Below are 24,285 nucleotides of genomic sequence, written 5' to 3'. Positions count from 1 at the left end.
TTTTTAAAGTTTTTTTTTTTGGGTAAGTAATCACACCCCCATCAAACATTCCACTCGAAAAAAAGGACAAAATAAGAACGAGACACCGAACAAAGTTAGCCAAACCAAAGCCCATCAACCAATGAACCAAACCTCACTCGCTATGCGCGTGAACGTTACCAAACATGCATAAAACCCCCATCTTAGCCTTATGCCCACTTTATAAAACCCCTCACGACCCCTTTCCTCCTATCATTACTATTGTGTGCCTTTTCTTCTTCTTCTCTAAAGGTTTTTGCTTTTTATCATTTGATCAGAGAAACTGAAAAAAAAAAAAATGTGTGGTTCAAATCCTAATGTTTCGGAGGCTGGTCGGACCATGATCATAGGCTCAACCGGGTTTATAGGCCGCTTTGTGGCCGAAGCTAGCCTCGACTTTGGTCGGCCGACGTACCTTCTTGTTCAGCCTAGACCAACCTCCCCCTCCAAGGCGTCCACCATCAAATCCCTGCAAGAAAAAGGAGCCATTATCATACATGTAATTCTACTCTTTATCCATTTTTTGAGAGTGAAACTATCGCAATTTTTTCTTTCTTTTCGAGTTGTCTTCGGTTTTGCCATAACTCACCGTATGACAAGTTTTTAGTGGTGAAAGTAAGACGGTTGGTCTACACTTTCACTACTTACTGCTAACTACATGGCGAGTTATGATAAAAATGGAAGAATTTTTTGTGTGCTTAGCATTTTTCTTAACACAAACCTGAATAATTGTAGGCAAGTTTTGTCTAATGATAGAATTTTGTTTATACATGTTTATGTGTAGTGTGAACGGAGATCTTATATATATGATTGATTGACTTGATATTAGGGCTCAATTGAGGATCGGGATTTAATGGAGAAGGTTCTGAAAGAGCACAAGATTGAGGTTGTAATATCAGCTGTTGGTGGTGCACACATCTCAACCCAGCTCAGTTTAGTTGATGCCATTAAAGCTGTCGGCACTGTCAAGGTAATGGCCTAGAGAAAATCTATTATGTTTCCAGAGCATGCATCCTCTTGTGAGGTGGACCTCACATGTGTGGGGTCCATCTCCTTGTGAGAGTTTGAAAAAGAAAGGCAGTGGTGATGCGTCGTTGATGGTATAAAAACTGGTCTTGCATTCAAAAGTCATGCACTCATGCCAATATAAATTGAAAAGGACATTTTTCCACCTAAAATGATCCCATTTTGATTTTACAGATGTATAGATAAATAATAGTTTGCATTCGGGTGTACACTTATATCGCCCGTTTGGTTTGTATTTTCAAACAACATTTTTTAATTTTTAAACAATATTTCACACATTTCAACACACTTTTTTACCCACACGTATTTCAAAAAACTACAAATAACAATTTTCAAACTACGTTACCAAACAGCCCCATAGCATGCGGGTCCCGTATAATAAGACCGACAAGTACTGTTTTTTAGAAGAAACATGTGAATGTATCTGACACGCAATACGATGAAAATTTATTATAAAAAAAAAACAAACAAAAAACAGAAAACAACAACAACAACTTTGATACAATAATATATAAAGTATAGTTAATAAATTTTACAAATTACAGATGTATAGATAAATAATAGTTTGCATTTGGGTGTACACTCATAACATGCAGGTCTCATATAATAACACCGACGTGTTGAACTTTTTTTAAAAAAAAAAAAAGAAATATGTTAGTGATGTGTAGTTAGAAGACCTACCACGTAATTTGAATGATGTCTTTTAGTTTAATTTACTTTAATAAACTTTTCTTACCAGTTTCTCAAAAAAAAAAAACAAAAACTTTGATACAACAATTGTTTGGTACTAATATTTAAATAACAATAATATTTTTAACACATAATTCTGCAACACTCAAACACGTATTTTCACAGCACTAAAAATTAAACACCATTATTAAAAATCTCGAACTAAGCAGCCATTATAAAGTATTGTTAATAAACTTGCAGAGGTTTTTACCGTCGGAGTTTGGGCACGATATGGACAGAGCGGACCCAGTGGAGCCAGCCCTGACCATGTACGAGGAAAAGAGAAAAGTGAGACGGTATATTGAGGCGGCTGGCGTCCCATATACATACATTTGCTGCAACTCTATTGCTGCTTGGCCCTATCATGACAACCATCATCCGGCTGATGTTCTTCCTCCTTTGGATACCTTCCACGTTTATGGTGATGGCACTGTCAAAGGTGACACTTCTTTTTCTTTTTGTCTTTTTTAAAAAAGAATAAGTGATTTTTTGCTTCATAAATGGAAGTAGTGGGTGTTCTTTATTTTTTTGGGGAAAATATCCTAACTGTTTAGGAATATTATTTTAGTTGATGGTGACAAGCACAACGGAGCTGCCCCTTTCAAAATACCATACATTTCTATCTACCTGTCAAAACAAGAAAATGTTAACAACACCGTATAAAAAAAAATTAAATAAATAAAAGAAAATATATATAAAATTAGCTCCACAGAAAAAAAAAAATAAAGTTGTTATTAACGGGCAACCTACGGTGCCCGTTAATGTAATCCGATAAATAATGCATGGTCATAAGGGAACCATGCAAGACCCACTTTAAAATCTCAACCTTTTAGATTAGGAGCTCAAATGATTAGATTATACTTTTCTTTTCTTTTTTTAAATTATATTTGAGTCTTGCTATATATATTAAAAAATTTATTTCAGAAAAAATTAATAAGTTCTTGTGTTACTTATCATAAAAAATAATTCTAATATTTATTTATTATATTGTTGAATAATACATTCATTATTACATTAGTTTGTAAACTTTTTATAGTAAAAGTTGTAGTATCTTCTTTTATATATTATCTATTCTAAAGGAAAAATCATTCAATGATCTATGCCCTTAGAAGTAACACTCTAATTAACAAGACCCATTAATAAACTTCACCAGTTTTTTTCTTTTCTTTTCTTTTCTTTTTTTTTTTAACTTTACACTGTCATTAAAAAAAATGATAAATTAATAATGCAATACCTAGCTAAGCTTACTTTGGTGGTGATATAGCTTGCATTCTTTTAGGATTTGGTTGCATGCATTTATGAGAGTTCTGGCTCTTTTCAACTGATGCCTTCAAGACACACATTAAAAAGAAGAAAAAAATATTATATAAATTAAAGTTTCAACTATCAATTCTAATGCATGTTTTTCAATGAAGAAAAAACACATCACTCAATGGTATATACTCGATTCTAAAAAAAATGGTATATAGTTAAAAGTGCGCGCACACATATTTAAGGTGGTTATTTGTATTTTACATTAATTTGTGAATAATATATATATATATATATAAAGAAAAAAAATATAGCGTTTTAATTTGTGCCCTAACACCGTAATTTTTAACTTGAAAGATCAAAGACTAAAAGCTTTTGGATAAAAACAATTATATCAAAATTGGGTCCAATTAATATATGCTCTTAGGGTATAATGAAGCAAGCAACTATATTAATTTGTGTCTTGCTTCAACTATAGAGATAATGATTCTTACGACCAAACAAGGATGGTCCTCTAGAATCTCAAAAAACCTAAACCTCATAAAGAGGTTTGGATCAAGAAGGCCAATTTCGTATGGGAAGTCATTTCGATATAGTTAAGAGAATGATAAATTTCGGTACCAGTTAATACTGATATACCGAATTACCTACATATATATATATATATATTCTTTTTTCCCATAGTATTTTAAATCCTCTGTCTTTGAGTATATTAGGCTCAATACATCATCAATTTTTTCCTTCTATAATAGCCCAGTCCATTACATATAAATCGAAATTGTCTAATTATTATATTTAAAAATAATAATAATAAAACTTGGAACAAGTGTAAAAGGCCTAACTCCACCTAATCCACGTGAATTCTGAATTGAATTCCATGCCTAACGTTTGATTTTTTTTTTTTTTTTTCTAAACAATGCCTAACATTAGTTTTTGCTAAAACTTTTGAGATTTGATAATTTTGATGTAGAGCATATTTTTGTGTTTTGAGCTTTAAAATAATATTTTAGCACTTTTCACATCTTTGATTTGAATGCTCTAACATACTTGTGTATATATATATATATACACATATTTTTTTTTTTTAAACTTTCTGATTTTCTACCTTTTCAAATGAAGAATAGTTTGATATGTCCACTTCAGTATACTATATAGTATAAGGTCAAGTCACAGAGTAAGAGGATCACAATTTTTCTTTCTTTCTTTCTTTCCTTTCTATTATTATCATTATTTTTCATTATATAATATTATGTTTTTCTCTTTCTTCTACGTTAATGTGTTTTCTCGCCGCATCTTACACAAGTAATACAGGACACACAATTTTTCTCACTTAAATAGTCTATTACAGACATCAGTTTCCTTAGCATAATAACACACGCCATCTCAATGGTAGAACAAATTATATATCTTCTTGAACAAATAATCAGTGAGATATATATTTATCTTAGAGTATGTATTTATCATGGACCAACCTTATGAGGTGAGCAAGAATAGCCGTACACATCTATGATCTACCAACCAATCCCCATCAAACACAATGTAAACTTCCATTCTCCAACGGAATCTCTAGTCAAGCAATAATTATTAATATTATCTTTGAATAATTTATAAATGCTACTTAATTTTATCTATGATCTACCAACCCATCCCCATCAAACACAGTGTGAACTTCCATTCTCCAATGGAATCTCTGGTCAAGCTATAATTATTAATTTTATCTTTGAATAATTTATAAATGCTACTTAATCAGTTAACCAAGAACAGAAAATTGGAGATGATGATTTCATATTTGTATTTATTTTAACAAATTCTCAATACTTAATTAGTTTTCATGCAAGCGGAACCAAAAATAAAATTAGATTAGTGGTTTAACATAGGTCTTGACTTAGACTCCTGTAAGATAGGAATAGTTATAGGTATGGGTATTGCATTCTCATCCACTCATGCAAAAATAAATGCATTTTATCTCATCAAAAAGTCAATTTATCTATTTTATATTTTCATTTTTACAACACACTATACATCTCATTTTTTATTTTACAATACATTACATTAAAATAATCTTATTTCAATGTTATAATGGAAGAGAGAAGACAAAAAGTGAGACAAGCGAGAAGAGAGAGAATAAAAAAAGAATTAAAGAAACTTTGACACAATGCTATAATGGTTATTTATATTTACATAACCATTGTAGCAAGTTGTAAAAATATATGCAAAATATCTCATTAGATGTGAGGTATTTTTGTGTATTTTTTGTGAATAATATCATGTATTTTACATTTTGATGCCTTTTACATTACCTAATGAGAATACTCTTTTGTTGCTCTCTCTCTCTCTCTCTCTCTCTCTCTCTCTCTCTGTGTAATGGACTAAATAGTACCACATTGAAAGCATGAACAAAGTAGAATGACCAAAAAAACATTGTTACTCCCAAAAGGTGGTTGATTAAAGTTGAGCATTGCTTTTAAAAGAGGCCTTAGTTGAAGCAATTTTGTTTAAAATAAGTATGTAGGAAAAATTAGACATACAAAATTTACCATTTTCTTTGGTTTTTTTTTTATTTTTCGTCTCATTTTCTATAAGGGAGTTTGACTTGAAGTTGATAGACAGATTCAAACAAGTAACCTCCACTCCACGAGACATGATTTGTAAATAATTATGCTATCGTTTACAATGCTTAGGCCTATTGTTATCTTAAATTGATAAAAATAATTTTAAAAAAGCCAGCAATATCATCGTGCATATTAATTTATATTCTCCACTTCATCATCATCAACATCAAATTTTCATAATTATTTACATGTAGTTGTTAAGCTTCCATTGGTAATAAGGTTTTAGTAGTAATATTCAATTGAGATGTAGTTTTTGAATCTCAACAGCTTATTTTGTGGCGGGTGATGACATTGGGAAATTCACAATAAAATCCATTGATGATGTTCGAACGCTCAACAAAACTCTTCATTTTCGGCCATCTGGCAATTTGCTAAACATTAACGAGCTTGCATCTTTGTGGGAGGAGAAGATTGGGCGTAAGCTACCTAGGGTCACTGTTTCAGAGGATGACCTACTTACCGCTGCCAAAGGTACTTATCTCTTTTATATATATAATAAAACTAGAATTTCAAAGATAATGGAGGTGATACCACATGACACAAAAAATAATAATTATTATTATTATTATTATTTAATCAATTCTTTGGAACTTTGAAAATAGTATTATTCACAATTTCAATAATTCAAGTTCCTTGTACTAAGTGTCTGTTTGGGAAGTGTTTATTTAGCTTTTTTTTGAAATATTTTTTGCTAAAAGGGTACTAAAATATATATGTACTTTGAAAAAGTTTTTAAAAAATGAAGTTTTAAAAAACTATACATAAAAGTTAAAAGTTAATAACTAAATTTATAAACTCTAGCCAAACAGACACGAGTAACTTTCAAGGGTTGGGAGTCGAGACCCAACCTAAATGAAATTCTTTATGGTACAAAGTACAAACATTATAAACAAGTTGTGAAAATCCAAATTTACAAATTAGCTTTTAAGACAAAAATGACAATTCATCCAATCTTGTATTTAGTAGTATGATTTTAAAGTTGAAGAAAAGAGGGTTTGAAAAACAAATAGCATGGGATTTTGAAATTTTCTATTAAGAAAAAATTTGCTCAAAACAGCTTTATCACTCAAGTGAGCTTATTAAAAAAGAAAAGAATTCCAATCTTTTGTACTTCTTCAAGGAAAAACGCCATGTATGATGTATCCAAATTTCTTGCCATATTACACATTGGCACACCATAAATGTAATGCCATATCTTTCTCTTGCTGATGCTACCAGAGATGCCCATCCCACAAAGCATTGTTGCAGCCCTTACTCATGATATTTTCATAATTGGTTGCCAAGTAAATTACTCCTTGGACAAGCCGACAGATGTTGAAACCAGCTCTCTTTATCCGGACACACCTTTCCGAACCATTGACGAGTGCTTCAAGGACTTCGCCAGATTGATTGGTGACACTCAAAAAGTAGTCAACAAGCCAATAAGCAACGATGCCATCATTGTGCCAAATTCTAAACCAGAAGCGTTGGCAATCTCTGCAGCTTGAGCAAGCCTCGTTTGTTACTACATTATCCCAAACGTATTTCAAGCTCTTCCAATGTTGTTGTGTGATTTGTTTGTTTGTTTGTTTGTTTTTTTTTTTTTTTTTTTTTGTTGTTATGGTTCACTATGTGTATGATGGTTCATTAGTCGTACATTTATATTTAGTTATTGAAGTTTAGTCTTTAGGTCATTTGAGATCTTTGGAACAGTTCAAACTGTAATTAATAAAGCACCCGCCAAGGTATACAAAATTGGGGGATGCCTACTTTCTCTCTTTTGCAAGTACTGTTTGCATGTAAGAGAATGCAGTATTCATTGTGATAATGTATCGAGTAGCACCAATATTTATTGCCAAAAATATCTATCTTCCTTTTTAAGTTCTAACACATGGGATATGAGACAACCGAAAGAGACAATTAGGTTTTAAAGCTTGCTATGAAAAGAGAGCACAACTAAACTAAGCATACATAATTGTTCTTGATGCTTCCTGCATAAGAGTTGCATCAGTCCCAACATCATATCATGCAAAATGTTAATAAACCTTTTATGAACCAAAAGAAAGAGATAATTTAAAATATATAATCAAGATGACCATTAGTGAATACAAAATAATAATAACAATCATAATAATAAGACATCACATATCACAATTGATAAAGAATAAAGTAAAATACAAAAAGTTAGACAGAAGATTTCTGTTCACCATTAGTCTGGGAAAATTATTATATACACCAGATGCTCCCCTCACATGAATGAGGAACCCTTCGATTAGTTAAATTAATATAACCTACAATTCTGTTAAAGGAGGGAGCACTATTCTTTAAATACTAAATAATTACTCATCCCCATGAGCACTAAATGTAACATTTTTTTTTCACAACCAATTAAACTATAGGGCTCTAATTCGCAATTATAAAATATTTTCTTCTCAATGTTGACTTCACCACATATTACTCCTACAATGTCGTGTCCGGATTTTTCACATAAAGAATAAACATTAAATTTATTTTATACACAGAAAACCAGCTCATAATCACAATACTGTCACATAGCATGCCAAGAAATTCCAACATGCTATTCCTGTGATTCCCCATTATAAAAGCACAGTATATTTACAATTTAAGAGGAGGGAAAAATTTTAGAAAAACAACTGCCCAAAGTTGATATAGCTATAGCAACTTCAATTCCTGTATTACCTAACCTTTGTTATGTTAATTTGAACAAGCAACACTCAGTATTGTAGAAGTTCCAATAAAAAGTTGAAACTGTAACATTCTCCCATCATTGCTTTTTACCTCCATGGGCTCCAATTTGTGCACTTGATAAAAAAAAGGCAGGGCAAGTTAAAACTAAACATCATATACAGGTAAGCACTCCTCAATAGGGACACGGCAAATTGGGCATTTTTTACACTTCTCACAGCATGTACTGCAACACATTGGGAAACAATTAGCATCACACCAGAAAAATAAAGTAATTGATTGAGCTTTACATGAAGAATGCGTGTTAAAAAATCAGGTGCATCAATGTGATAAAAAAAATAAAAATAAAAGCTACCTGCAAAGGATACGATGCCTACATGGAAGCAGGACCACGCTAATCTCTCTCTCAAAGCAAACCCTACATAAAACTTTTTCCTGACCAGTGCATCAAGACAAGATTAAGGTATTAAGTTGGATTAACCTTTATAATCAAATTTATTCAGGAATGAACAGAAGATCTAAAAACAAACTAGAACGAGCACAAGCATGGATGCCTGCACAGATGAAAGCACAAACAACATCCTAGTTATCATTTTCCAATTCAGTAGGCAAAAGTAGCATATTTGATGATGCATTCAGTACCTTTCGTTTCAGATAAAAAATAATAATACCAATCAACACACCAATATTTGTTACTGGGTTGCACTTGGCAACAGTGCTTCAGAATAACCGTAAAGAATTTGTCGATCTAAGATCTATCATCAAAAACACCTAAGCGTATCTCATTTTAACTTCCAATGTGATGAGAATATTAGGGATGATTACATAATACTACTTGATGTTTTACTCATTGCAAATTCAGTTTCTAATCCTGTAGTATTCTTTGGGATAATTTACTCTTAGTTTTAAAAAATGGGGAAAAATTAAAACAAATTGTACAATAAATCTCGGGTGGCAAAAAGGATTGGATGCCAAGCTGGCATGGATTTCCTATATGAAGCAATATCCATACTAACCAAAAGTTAATATTTGCTAATCATCATCATCATCATCATCACTGCTACCACCACTAACACTCTTCCCTACTTGACAGTTCCATTCTCACAACTTTCCCTAGGGTCTGCCTAAAAACCACGATTCTTAGCTCACCACAACCTCCTTGCTTAAATCTTGCGAATCATTGTTTAATAAATTATGGCTGTCCAGAAAAAAGGTAGAGTTGTATTCACAAAAACCCTACAGGAAAAAAAAAGGCTGCAAAAATCATGGATTTCAGGAGTCAAAATATAATGTTCATCGACAAATGTTGACATGCATATTATCACAGGATTTACAACCGACTATAATTGAAAATCATACATTCCAAATATTGATTTTTATTTTCATGCAATCCTGTGTATGTTCAATCTAGGAACCACATACAGATATTTCGCATATCTAAGCTTTAATTCCTTGTTTACATCTTTGTCCAAAAAACTCCCAAGGAGAGATTAAGTTGTCAAAGAACAGATAATTTCTAACTAGTAGTCACAAGACAAGGCTTTTTCTTTTTTCTTTTTTCTTTTTTCCCCTTATGCATGAAGTTAACAACACAAGTTAACATATCATGTCCATATTGTCATTAAACTAGGAGTCAAGGATGAGAAAATTACATTTTGAAGTCTTTCATACTCCTGCTGGCTGTATTTTGTGATTTCTGTCTGCTCACCCAGAGCTGCTTGCAGTCTCCAAACCTGAGATAAATAACAACAACAACAATCAAGCCTAAGTCCCAAAATGTTGAGTTCGGCTAAACCTGAGATAAATGAGAATCATTTTTTTTTTTATTATAAGTAATAAGTTTTATTGATATCAAAAAGGGACACCCTAGTACACAGGGAGTGTACAGGGGTCAACAATCAAGTACAAAAATTACAAGAATCAAGAAAATCAAGGAAAGAGGTGAATGATTGGTTTTGCAAAGCAACCAACCATTTTGAGAATCATAAATACAAAACAAATGAAACGGAAGTTGTCTCAAATGGAATTTGCCTAAAGTTGATAAAGAGAGTTATGATCACCTCCTCAGCAAGATCCTTTTTAGGCATTTTCTTCACAATCTCAGGAGGATAACCGCTAAAAGTGTTATACCTGTGTGGTAAGTAACCAAATGTACAAAGATCAGCAAAATTGCAAAGTGCAAAACCCTTTGATGGATTTCATATGGAAAGTGAAGATATAACGCAGCAACTAAAGCTAAAATGCCACAGGCAGAAGGGGAACCACTGCACTTTTCAAGCTGGGTTTTAATGTTCTAGAAATGAGCATACACTACCTGAAACAAGGACACTGCATTTTCATATTTGGACATCATTTGGTTGTAACAATCTAAATTAGAAAATATTCTTTGTCTTGTTATCTAATCAAAATTTTAACAATGTCTAATGTACTTTACATTACCATTGACTCTTAATTTTGCATAAAATTGTCAAGATCATCAATTAATCAGGGAGCAAATAAAGACAACAAAGACATGAGGCATTTTTTTATTGGTAAGTTACACATGCATCCGATGGGTCTTGAACCAACAACCTCATTGCCATTTGAGCTAGAGCTCATTGAGATGACTATATCACCCCTAAAGTAATCATTTTTCATTCATAAATATTTATATTGGAGAAATTTATTTACTCAGAACAGAAAATTTAATTTGCAAAACAGACCACAGAACAACTCAAAAGGTACACTTGAGATGAAAATATCATTCTTTTATTGACAAGTTACACAGGCATCCGGTGGGTCTTAAAACCATGACCTCGCTCCACCATACTCTTACAAGGTGTCATTTGAGCTAGAGCTCATCAAGAAGACTGTATCATCCCCCCTCCCCCCCCCCCCCCCCCCCCCCACACAAAAAAAAAAAAACAAAGAAAGCATTTCTCATTCATAAATCTTCATATCATTGGAGAAGGTATTAAAAGAGTTAACTAGTTGTTGCAAGAAATTCATATTCTCGAGTACTACAGTAGCATATTTATGGGGAAAATTACACTTTACCCCCTTTTACACTTACCCTCTTAAACTATTACCCGTGTAACTCTTGCCCTCCTAAACTATGCGAGTACACACTTACCCCCCTTAAACTATTACCCGTATAACACTTTGCACCCCATCCCATGGGTAGTAGTTTAGTCAAGTAAGTGTGCATTCTCATAGTTTAGGGGAGTAAGTGTAAAGGGGATATAGTTTAAGTAGATAAAGTGTGCATTCTCATAGTTTAGGGAGGGTAAGTGTAAAAGGGGTATAGTTTAGAGGAATAAGTGTAAAGTAAAAGAGAGTATAGTTTAGGAGGTTAAAGTGTAAAACTCTCCATATTTATGCCAAAAAATAAATTTTAATTTCAACGATTTTGCATCTAAGTTAAAGTTCTTTCTTGCATTTTGCTTTCTAACAGATACAAAGTCATGTTCAAGCAAAGATAAAATTAGTAAAGTGGATATTTTGTCACCCAATCACATATGCAATCAAAGTACATTTGCATACAGTGCACTTACAAATATAATAGTAAAAGTAAAAGAATACTAACCCTGAATCTCCCTGGTGGAATAGTCGGGCTTGTTCTTCTCGACTTCCTTCATCAATTGACCACCAACCCAGTAGCCTGGTGTTCAAGATTTTCAGATCAAGAATTAGTCCATAGCACTTGCACTGGTCAATGCTTACATATTGATTCAGTAAAGTCAGTGTGACCCATTTAAGCTTTTTCTTCGGAGGTGGAAGAAGTCATTACCTGGAACCATGGTGCAAGTACGCCAAGCAGTCATGAGCTCTTGCAGAAAATCTAAAATATGATCCTGTGCCAGTTCCACTCTGAAGTAACAGTACAATTTTCTCCACCAACCTAGAGGTAGCAAGTAGTACACCAGCGCCTTGCAGTAGGAAAAGAGGAGAGAAAAGAAGTGGCAGTGGTATTTCCTTAGCACTAGCAGGTGTTCCCTGAAATCAGAAACCATCATAAGATATCCCAAAAACTAACCATTACCATAACTCAAAAATACATACCTCTAAGCGCATACAAAGTAGGATTTGAAAACCAATTACTGGAACTTTCATGATATGGCCACCAATGTCTTGCAAACCGCACATTCTTTCTTCCTGCAGATCCTCCTCTGGAGAAACTACTAAGCCACTATTCCAGTCAAGATATCTAATAGTTGTAGAAGATGAACTAGCTTCCCTTGTAGGAGAATTTCTATGAATCACCGGATTAGACCACTTTGTACAAACAAGAAATGCAAAGCATTCCGCAATACTGTTGTTAACAAAAAAAAAAAAAAGTTTGGAATTTATTTGTCATTCAACACCTTGAATATAAACGTCAATGTGTCAATATCACAGGGGGCAAGGGCAACACTATTTAAAAAGGTAAAATTTAAAGAATACAAATGGCATTAGAGTAGATTAATCATACCCAAAATTTATAAACAAGTCCCACCAGCCAAGCGCCCCTACATCACCTGTTACATCATGTGTACATGAGTACAATGGATCAATTAAATAATATCCAGATTATGTATTACTATTGAAGGTGAAAGAATGGATTCCTTCCTTCCTTCTTTTTTCTTTTCTTTTTTTCCTTTTTGTACAAGTAGAAATTTATTGAAGAAGGAAAATAGGCTGACACAGGATGTTCAGTCCCATTTCAAGGAATACAAATTATATATATATATATAGAGAGAGAGAGAGAGAGAGAGTGAAAATCAGCAAAAGACATGGAAGGAATGCCACCATGGGCCCTCTGCCAGTCATACAAGGACAGCAAAATACACTATATTAGAAAGGTAGGAAATTCAACTCCATCAAAGACCGTCTTGTTTCTTTCATGCCACAAATTCCACATGACACAAAGAGGCATAGCTTGCCAAACCTAAGCTACTCGATGGCGATGAAAACGCCCTTGCCAGCACATTCCAAAAGATCAATCACAGATTTGGGCACCAACTGGGTCATCCCAAACAATGCAAAGACAAATTACCATATATCAGTTGCCAAGGAACAATGGAGTAGCAAGGTTTAGTCAATGAAGTATTATTTTTTAAATGATGTTTTGAAGCTGTGCAAACTTAGTCGTCCCAACCAAGAAGATACTTCTCAGCTTCTCTATGACACAGGTGCAGGACACATATACAATATGGACATGTCAATACAATGAATTTTCTAAAGACACCAAACACTCAAGCCTCTCTCTTTGAGAAGGCCACATTACATACTTTGCCTTATTTGACTGGGTGGTGTTTAATTCATCAGCCTTACATTTCCTAAAGAAGTCGTATTGCATTTTTCCTAGAAACATTTTCTAGGTAGGGCAGAATATAATTTTTTTTTACTAGTGTCCTGTCAATCTAACAATATTAATTTCCATAACAGGAATAGATCTTATCTTCCAAAACATAATTCCAAGCAAGGACAATATAAAGTAGATTGTAATGCCCATTAAACTATTGATAAATGATAAGGAGGTAATGATACAATGGATCATGAGACCATAACATAAAGCTTAGGCGAATAAAATTTTTAGTCTTTACTTAATATATGCATTTTATCATAATTAACTTTGATAATTATGGTGAGGGAGAGAAATTACCACACAGTTTTAGGAGGGTGAAGACTGTAGCAGCCGCAAAGAAGACCATGGAGATTGCAACCCAAAAGTGCTACATGCAGAATATCAGCAGATCATTTAGTAATTGTGAAAACTTAGAAGTATGTTTTTAAATAAGTGAAAATTATATTTAAAAAGAGAACATACAGGGAGGATGAAAACCAGACTGTTTTCAGAAATGCTTGACAATTTATATTACAAACCAATGCATTTCAACATGCCCAAGTTTGTGATCATAATACCTGATGTTGAAGTTAATATCCAGACATGTGCTGGTTAAAAAGAACATATAAATAAAGCACAGCAGAGAATACATAAAACAAATAAAAACTATTGACATATTCATTTCCACCATTTAACCAGCACTTTGAAATAAAAACCAATGAATGTCATTTAATGACCAAGAATTTAGCTAAGGCAACAGTTTACTAACAAAATTTGTACCCTAAAAAACAGTAATTTCATAGGAGACATTTGGACAAGACAAAAACAAAACAAACAGATATCACATCTTGTTTAGAGCGGAAAGGAAAACAGCAGCAAAGAGTTGACAAGATGGATAAATGACATCATTTTTGCAGACTCATATTTTATAAGTGATAATGCATCAATTAAGTGCAAAGGGGAGCAACTCCTGTACTCTAGATGTATACCACAGGCACACCAACAATAAGTAAAAGCACAAATATCAAGCATCTCATTTTTTTGCAGACTCATTAGGATTGCCTCAATGCAAATACTTCAAATAAAACAATCGGTCTATCTGTTAAATTCTTCATAAAATCATTGCTTGTTTTGTCACCCAAAACACGGACCCTACCTTGGACAAACCAAAAAAACATGTTTTTATTCTCAATCATAAACACTTGTATAAAAAAATTACATAGAGACAATTTGGATCAATAAGATTTGTGACATCCTTTTTACTACCAATTACTCTAGAAATCAAAAACTCTTCTCCACTATGTTTCAAAATTTAGAACTGCTTTAAATCAAACCACACCACTGGAATTACTTACTCTCTGTCTCAAGGAGATAGACATGCTTAATCGGTATAATGCAATAATACAAGCTCTAGCTACAGCTATCAGGACAGAGCCTCACCCTAACCGCCTAATACTCAACTCAATTCAGTTCACTCACACCCATTTAATCTGTTAGCAAATCTACCCACCCACCCACCTCAAAAAAAACAAAAAAAAAAAAACATTGCTTGCTTCTCACATCATGTCAAAAAGTCCTCAACATTTAACCTCCTCAGAACATTCGTTGTCATCCTGTTCTTCATTTGAAACATTAACATTCTCTTCAATAAAAGAAATAAAATATTACAGAAAGCATATGTATATATATATTTAAAGAAAAGGCATATGACTTCACTTCCATTATTCATTAATAATATATGTCAATCCTTGGACAGTAGAGCAACTAATTTAATACTTACAGGAAGCGTCTCCCATATAGCCTCATCACTCATGCTTTCTTCATCTCCAGGCATCAGAGCCCTGCACATTCTATAAAAGAATTGAATACATGTTAGATGGAAAGCCTGACGCATATTTGATCAAAATAAACTCATGATAATAAATCAAAATTTAAGCGTAACATTGTGAGCAACATGTGATGTGAATGGGTGCCAAAGGCCTTTTGGGGAGATGATAATCTCACCTCCCATAAGTATGGGGCAGTGGGTGAGGTCACTAGTTCAAATCCTGTCAGATGTATGAGTTAATTACAAGTGAGAGGGAAAGCAACGTGTAAGAGAAAGCAACAGTCAAAAAGAAGATAATAGGAAGGAATGAAAATGTATTATTCCAGCAATAAGCTGTAAAGGATGAATCCTTGGAATTCAAGAGAGGATAAAAGAAAGAAACTGGGGCATGATAGCTGGCAAGTTGAGGTCATTCAACTGCATGCATCAATAACTGAGCAATCTATTTTTATTTTATTATTAGTGATAAGCTTTATTGATAAGAATCAAGTGCACCAAGAACACAGGACATATACTTAGTTACAACAAAATCAAGCTTGAAAGCTACGATGATAAACAAATATAACAAGTTTGAAAACAAAAAACGAGCTGTTGCTGTCATCCATTCAAACATGGTCCTAAGATTAAGAAACTGCTGTTTCAGATCTAAACTTGCTCGTTCACACCCCTCAAAGCTTTGCTCATTCCTCTCCCTCCAAACACACCAGATCAAGCAATAAGGGATAGCCTTTCCAAACCTCACTGTTCCTATGTAGCTTAAGACAGCCTTGCCAACAAGCTGTAAATCAACAACTCCTCCAGGCATCACCACTGAACCCCAAAAAGAACAAAAATCATATCCTACAACTCGTCAATCTAATTGAGTTCAACCAAAATGAAATAAAGATTTTTTTTGTTTGGTAAATACTCACACATGATGCACCCAAGGGGATTCGAACCCCCACCCTCACCCATATCACCCCACACTTATGGGGCGAGGTGACATTTGCCCCCACCCCCACCCCCACCCCCCCAGAAAAAAAAAAAAAAAAATTAAAGAGATGAAAACCAAGCAACACTTTTGCATTATTGTATATATCTTATATGATAGAACTTAGAACCAATGAGTTAAGCAAGATTTTTATGACCTTTCTTTCAAGCAGTAATATATAACACTTATAAATATAAAACGAAAAAAAAAAAAAAATTCTGAAGAAATAAAATACCTGAAATTGTCAATTAGAGTAATTATTTCAAGTGCCAATAATGGAAGAAAGACTATCTTCAAGTTTACAGCTTCAAAACCAAGAACTGCACAAAAAGTAATGCATTAAAAATTGAGACTTGTAATTTTCTTGATTCTTGAAATTTTTGTACTTGATTGTTGACCCCTGTAAACTCCGTGTAATAGGGTGTCCCTTTTTTATATCAATAAAACTTATTTCTTATCAAAAATAAAAAATTGAGACTTTAAGAACTTAAAGTGCTGCCATTATGACAAAAATGAAAGCCTTCTAACACAATGAATCAATCAAATGGTATAAAGCTTATATGTGGGTAATTGGAAACCCCATGATTATGAATTAGCTCAATGTAGTTAGCAAGTCAAAAACCAAATATATTCCCCAGGCATGAAAAGAAAAATAAACAAAATAACTGGAATGCATGAGAACTAGTTGTCAATTCTCAATGGTTAAAAACCAATAGCAAGGCATCAGCTGTTTACCATAAACACTCTCAAGATATATACAAAGGAGCAACTCAAATGCAACAAGCAGTGGTGTTGCAACAACGGCATGGCACGGTGCCCACTGTCCAAGAAAGAGAAATTTTAGTGCACACATTGCAGATCTTGATCATTGATTTCAAATGTTCTAGTAACAAAGCTAATAGGAATCACTCTAAAAACGATTTCAGAATTGCAGAGAAACATAGTGACATACATGACGATTATGTGGAACTGATGGAGCAGGTAGTGAGAATCTTCCGCGGGCAACAACCGCATGAAATATCCAAAGTGGGAAAAAAACAAACCTGCACATTGAACTCATTACATTTAGTAATTAAACCAAAATATTTTTGGGAGAGGGGGGCAGAGAGGTTTTATAGATATAAGATCTTCTTTCTAAAGAGAAGAGATTCGATTCGGAACTATTATATGTGTCCATCCAAGGTCCAATATTTCAAATACATGGTATCGGACAGAGCAATCTGATCAAATGAATTCAATGAGTTTATACACAAGAGTATCATACACTCTGGATTGCAAGAATTTCATTTTCTCTTTATCAGATATTCAAATCCCAATAATGTAACACATCAGTTATCTTCAAACAACATATTGAAAAAGAGAGGATTCCATAGACAAGTTTTGGCTTCTTTTTGTCAACCATCTTAAACAACGAAGTTTAGGCTATATTACTACACTGGAATAAATCACAAACTTTCTCTAAACCCAGAATAATCTACAACTTTCTACTCTTTTAATACTTTAACAAACCAGCTAACTTCTGCCACAGCAGATGTAAACCTTCCTCGCCCCTCTTTCCAGTCTTCAATGTTGTCAGGCTATCATCAGAAAAAAAAGATTTGGAACCCTCAACCACAGCTCTGTAAGTTAAAGAACAGGACATTGAGGAATATCCAAAAGGCATTTAGGGAATCAGTCTAATTCTATCTCTGTTTGTTCTGTTAGAAGAAAGGAAGGATCCCAAAAAATCAATCCTTCTTTTACTAGTTGAATCTCTTTTTGATTGATCAAATGTATATTATTCTGAATCCTCATTACTAATGGAATTGAAATGATCTCTGGATTGATCAGTAGATCCTTTCAATAGGATAGAATACTTGGACCACAGGCTTCATCCATATCAAGATCAAAGAAAGACAAACTTGCACCATCCTAGAGGATCTCCCTAGCACTCTGCTTTCAAACCAACAGCAGGGCCCTACCAGTCAGCTCAAACTCATAGACAATTTTGCAAGCAGCATCCATCTAGAAAAATTTCTTCCCTTCTATGTTTGCCATTGTTTCTTATGATTTTGGATGAGTTTCAGGTTTCTCATATAATAGAACATTCTATACATGACACTGAGCTAGCCTCCCGCCACAATAGGCAAACTTGTAAGAACAATTGATAAAAAAAGCTCACATTTTAATTGTACAAGGAGAAGCACAATAAAATCATGCTCCAATACTCTTGAAGATGATCAGCCATAAGTGTGGGTATTGCTCCTTGAACTGAATTTGTGAACATGTCCTTTCAATATGAAGAAAAGAAACCTATCCAACAAGTCACAAAACAAATTTTTCTGCATATCTAACCCAGTGATAGATCCATTCAAGAGATCCCTGAACAGAATAAACCATTCAAAATCACTCAAGTTCCACATTTATTTAATACCATCCTTCTTTACATGAGCACTTCTGATCAATTTAAATTCACCGCCAAAACATCAAACTAGAAAATAACAGAGGCTACGCCCTTGAGCTCTAGTTCTAATACACCACTGTATGACCGTTAGGCACACAATCCAATGCAAATACACCTTCATTTTAAGGCCAATGAGAAGGTTTTTTTACCCCAACCCAAAATGAGAAAGTGTAAATTCCTACAACATCAATATGAATTTAAGCTTTACTCTCATCTTCCCATCAAGAGACTTCTCTAGACATGTTTATAATTCACAATCCTTTCAAGATTGTCTCCTATAAGTTTAAAATGCCCGGATGATTTCTTTAAATTTAGAAATTACACATGCATCCATTTCTTTTCTTTTTTTCAGCTTTGGTATAAAATTTTAATGCTACTTTTGTGACAATTATCATTTCCGAATTTTAAATGCATTATCCAAATCCATTATTCTGTTCAATTCCTTTGAACATAATTACATTGCACTGCTTGCATAAAAGCGATGCAGTCATTTTGCAAAAAAAAAAAATCACAATTTCACAGTATATCTAATCACGAAAAACATCTTGCAATTTGGCTGCCATCTTTTTCATCATTAAAAACAAACAAACAAACAAACAAAAATCTGCAAAATTCTCAAAACAACATATAGATTAATGAATTTGTTGGTCCCATAATTGATATCCTTCATTCAGTTCTAAAAGAGAGTGGGGCCTAACTTCGTGGGGTCAAGACTAAACTCACGAAACACCAAAGAACCATTTTTTACAAGGTAAATTACCATTCAGTGAAAAACACAAAAACAAAAAACAAAAAAACAAAGAAACCCCATGAATTTTTTCACCGACTTAATACCCCAAAACACAAATTGAAGCAAAACCCATAATTTTTTTTACACTTTTCAACGCCACAAACATTGTGAAAACAATCAAAATCCCAAAAAACCAATCCAACCCAACAAAAATCAAACACCCACAAAAACAACAACAACAAAATTGAAAATTGAAAAAATAAATAAAAAAAGACATAGAAAAAGAAAGGAAAACTGACCACCAGGAGTAGGAGACGACATGATCAAGCTTGAGAACCAGCAATAGCGTGAAGCAAAGGAGAAGGGTGTGAGCAGCTACACCCTGTACAGACTTCAATACTCTCCTCCAGCTCATTCTTTTTCCTTCTTTTAATATTTATTTTATTGCTTTTACCGCTCCAAATATATCACAAAATTTTAACCAAACCAACCCACCAAAAAAACAAAAAAAACACAAAAAAGAGAGTCTGAGAGAGATACAGAAACAGAGCAAGAAATTTCAAAAAAAAGAGAGATTTATCATATGAACATGCAAAATACTAAATGGGTTTTTTTTCATTTTTGTGTGTTGGGTTGTAATTCTCAAAAGGAAAAGGGCAGATGAAGAAGAAGGTTTTCAGTTTTTTTCCAATGAGCGCGAGAAAAGAAGAGAAGGGAAAGGTAAGGTAAACACGCATTACAATAATGGCAAAATAGCATCAGAATACGACAACATATAAAAATAATAATACATATTTTCTATTTGATTTTATGAATATAAAACAAAACGCATAACTGCTTCTCTCTCTTTCTCTCTACAGTACTTATAGTACTGATAAATTCTTTCTCTTTCACTCCCTCTTTCTCTTTCTAACTTTGCTTTCACGGCAAAGTAAAGGAGAAACAGGGTGTTTGTGTTTGGAGGTGGTTTTGGGGTTTTGATTGAAGTTTGAACCCAAAAGAGGAAAAAAGAAAGAAAAAAAACAAGGTGAAATATCCGAAGTAGGATGGTGAGTCTGTCTCCTTTGATTTGGGCGCTCCTTCCGGGATTTATTTTTTTACTAGTTCAAAAAAGGATAGTTTTAAGTTTTGTTGGGGTTTTTTTTTTTTTAGATAATTATTTTATTTTATATATATAATTATTAAAAATAATATTGTTAAAATTTTTAGATTAAAATGTAAAACTCACCTTTTATATTTAACTAAAATTTTCTTCTCAAAAAAAAAATGTTTAACTAGAATTTCAGTCATCTAACTTAGCTTTCATCTACTAAAACTTCTCCATTAAGTGAGCATTATAGGTTGAAACTCTCTAAAACAAATTTTTGTTATATGTTGCAGTTAATTATCTAATTTTTTTTCCAAATTTTTTAAATTAAAAAAATCCAATTAATGGTTGAAAAATATTTTCCATAATTAAAAAAAAATTAGCAAGTGTTGACGAAGAGGCTAAGTTAAATAAACTTAAAACTTAAAAGACTAAAAAGAATGAAAACAAAGTTGGATGACTAAAATTAATTTTGGAAAAACTTAAAAGATGAGTTCTGCAATTTAGCCAAAATTTTATTTTGAATAATTGTCTCTCTTTGAATATTGTGTTTTGAAAACATTTTTTTAAGCATTGAAAATTTCAATTTAACACTGGAATCATTTTTTTAAAACACAATTTTAGTGTAAAATGTATTTACATTGAAGTTGTGTCTTTCAAACATGATTTTTAGTGCAAAATCATGTTTTCAAAACATGATTTTCAAAGGAAAGCTATTCTCCCAAATAATTTTACCACAATAATATTTTTAATAATTAATAATAAAATAATATTATTTTCCCGAAAACACCTTAGGTTTGCTCCTTTCCTTTTTTTGTCTAAAAAAATCATAGGAATTGAATTTATGATATTTATTTTATGACGATTGTTCTTTATCATCATATTAAGATAGTAATTAGAATTTGGTATAGACAGGATATCAAATATCTTTCAGTTGACAATAAAAGACTTTATTAGTTGAGCTAAACTATAACTCACCATATCTCTTGTCTTGTCATCGCTGGAGGACAAAATGGGCTTTTGCCCTTAATTTTTTTTTTTTTTTTTATTTAGCAATTTGCCCCTATTTCGAAACTATATAGGGATATGCCCCTGTTTCGATACTCAATTACCTTAAAATCGAGTTTAAATGAAATACTCGATTCATAGAAAATCGAGTATGCCCAACCAAACTTATAAAAAAAAAAAAAAAAAAAACATGGAACTCAATTTTATGGAAATCGAGTTTCAAAACGCCGCTATAGGGCTTAAAAACATTACTATAGGGCTTAAAACGCTACTATAGGTCTCCTTGAATATGGAGCTCACACTTATAAAAAATTTTTTGCATGGAACTCGATTTCATGAAACCCGAGTTCATGCAAATTTTTTATTTTTTATTTTTTTTAAGTTTGATCAGGCATAACTCGATTTTCTATGAATCGAATATTTCATTGAAACTCGATTTTAAGGTAATCGAGTATCCAAACAGGGGCATATCCCTATATAGTTTCGAAATATGGGCAAATTGCTAAATAAAACAATAAAAAATTAAGGGCAAAAGGCTAGAATGTCCCATCACTGGATGAGATTTGTTGTATATATGGTGAGTAGGGAAATATTTAAAACTATATGCAAACGTGACACTAATATAATATATTTTTTGTGCGGATTAGTGTTTAATATAAATGGGTTCAAGTCGGGTCAACTTGCTTTGATGCAATTGATACATAGGTCAATCTCATGTTAACCTACATAACACATAATCAACTTGAAATTAAAATAGTTCATTATTAGTGTCAAAATGGGTTAATATGTTTTGTCGCAAACTCATTTAACCCATATAAATAAACCTCTTCGCTATCCAACATAAATTTGAAATTTAAATGACCAATTGAGTAATAAAAATAAAATTAATGATTATATTGGAATTTCCTTCTATAAAAACCTAAAGTCCCTAACTTTTTTTATAAACCAAAAACAAATAATAATAAAAACTCAGCTTTCATTTTATTTTTCTTAGATTGTGAATTTTTAAATTTATTTTATCATCTCCAATTAAAATTGATCCATTTTCATGATTTGAATAAAACATTACAAATCTAAAGGTTTATTTAATGCAACATTATTTAAATTTTAAATAACATAGCATCATAGGATTCGTTTTGTATTGCTATACGAAGTATAGCTTTAGCTGTTGAGTTTTAGTTGTAGAGCTTTTGTGATAAAGTATTTTTACTTAAAACAAATTTTAGCATTTAACATGTTTAACAAACTACAATAATAAAGTGTTTTGAAGCTATTACTTGTAACGCCTTCTTTTCGTTCAGTGATAATATTTTATAGAAAATTAGTAATTTTTCAAAAATTATTTTGGGTAAATTGCAAATTACACTCCTAAAGTTTTGGGGTATTTGGATATTAACCTTAAAGTTTCAAAATTCAGATTTTACCTACTAAAGTTTAGGGGTGTTTGGATTTTATACCATGACGTTTCAAAATTTAGATTTTACTTCCTAAATTTTAGGGATTTGGATTTTACTTCTTAAAGTTTAAAAGTGTTTGGATTTTACACTTTAATGTTTTAGAATATGGGAGTGTCAAATCCAAACACTTTCAAACTTTATGGGGGTAAAGTCCAAATCTTGAAATGCTAGGGTGTAAAATTCAAACACCCTAAACTTCAAGATATAAAATTCAAACACTCTAAACTTCAAGGGATAAATTTCACATTCTGAAACTTCAGGGTATAAAATTTAAACACCTTCAAACTTTAGGGGTGTAATTTGCAATTTATCCAATTATTTTTATAAAACTATCTTATTCTCCTATATTTGGTAGCAACCTTAAAATGAGTTAAAAATAATCTCATAACTTTCCTTATTTAGCATGTTGTGAGATAAACTTGTTTTTCAAACAAATTGAGTGGAAAATAATTTCTAAAAATAAGCCATGTTTTTTCTATTGACTAAGGCTCCGTTTGGGAGTTCATAAGAGAATGGAATGGAATGATCATAAGGGAATGGAATGGAATGGAATGTATTTAAGTAAGGGAAATGAATGGAATTAAGTAACCTTGATTGAATGTTTTAAAATAAAGGAATGGAAAGTAATGAAAATGAATGGAATGTAAGTAATTTTGGTTGGGAGCAACATGGAGGGAATGGAATGAAATCATTTTATGACAATATTACTATTAGATCCATATTTTAAAATAAATTGTTGAATATATATAGGGGTATTTTGGGAGTTTTAGTAAAAAAATCATTAAATCTAATTTCATTCCCTCCCATTCCTCCCAATGTCGAAGTAAATGAAAATTTGAGATTTTAAGGGAATAGAGAGGAATGAGTATTCTCTCCTACCCATTCCATTCTCTCCATTAAAACTCCCAAACAAGTGAAGGGAAGAATATTCTAAAATTATTCTTTCATTCGTTTCATTTCCATTCCATTCCCTCCTCCCAAACGAGGCCTAAAGATACATCAAAACAAACGAAGCATCCACCGATACAATGCATGAAAAAGTTACTATAAATATGATTTGATCTAAAGAAATTATTCTCTCTCTCTCTCTCTCTCTCTCTCTCTCTCTCTCTCTCTCTCTCTCTCTCTCTCTCTTT

The 24,285-nt window shown here is 32.5% G+C and overlaps 2 protein-coding genes across 2 annotated transcripts; one reads left to right on the top strand and one right to left on the bottom strand.

The window, feature by feature from the left end:
- Positions 1-200: 200 nt before the first annotated feature.
- LOC112024706 (leucoanthocyanidin reductase) lies at positions 201-7,477 on the top strand. Its single transcript, XM_024057332.2, has 5 exons — positions 201-517; positions 848-988; positions 1,975-2,212; positions 5,904-6,107; positions 6,855-7,477. The coding sequence occupies exons 1-5, from the start codon at positions 317-319 to the stop codon at positions 7,121-7,123; spliced, it is 1,053 nt and encodes a 350-aa protein (XP_023913100.1). The 5' UTR covers positions 201-316; the 3' UTR covers positions 7,124-7,477.
- Positions 7,189-20,591, bottom strand: LOC112024711 (uncharacterized). The gene is made up of 14 exons (XM_024057341.2): positions 19,897-20,591; positions 17,377-17,467; positions 17,160-17,244; positions 16,660-16,744; positions 15,407-15,476; positions 13,945-14,014; positions 12,772-12,817; positions 12,363-12,612; positions 12,091-12,296; positions 11,887-11,961; positions 10,382-10,451; positions 9,974-10,054; positions 8,677-8,756; positions 7,189-8,547 (listed from the first exon to the last, which is right to left on the bottom strand). Exons 1-14 carry the CDS (start codon positions 20,010-20,012, stop codon positions 8,469-8,471), a joined length of 1,404 nt encoding a protein of 467 aa, XP_023913109.1. The 5' UTR covers positions 20,013-20,591; the 3' UTR covers positions 7,189-8,468.
- Between the last annotated feature and the right edge of the window lie 3,694 nt (positions 20,592-24,285).

This window comes from Quercus suber, unplaced genomic scaffold, assembly GCF_002906115.3.
Source record: "Quercus suber isolate HL8 unplaced genomic scaffold, Cork oak 2.0 scaffold_703, whole genome shotgun sequence".
Lineage (NCBI taxonomy): Eukaryota > Viridiplantae > Streptophyta > Magnoliopsida > Fagales > Fagaceae > Quercus > Quercus suber.
Note: the sequence above shows the minus strand (reverse complement) of the source record. Positions and strands in the feature narration are given on the sequence as shown.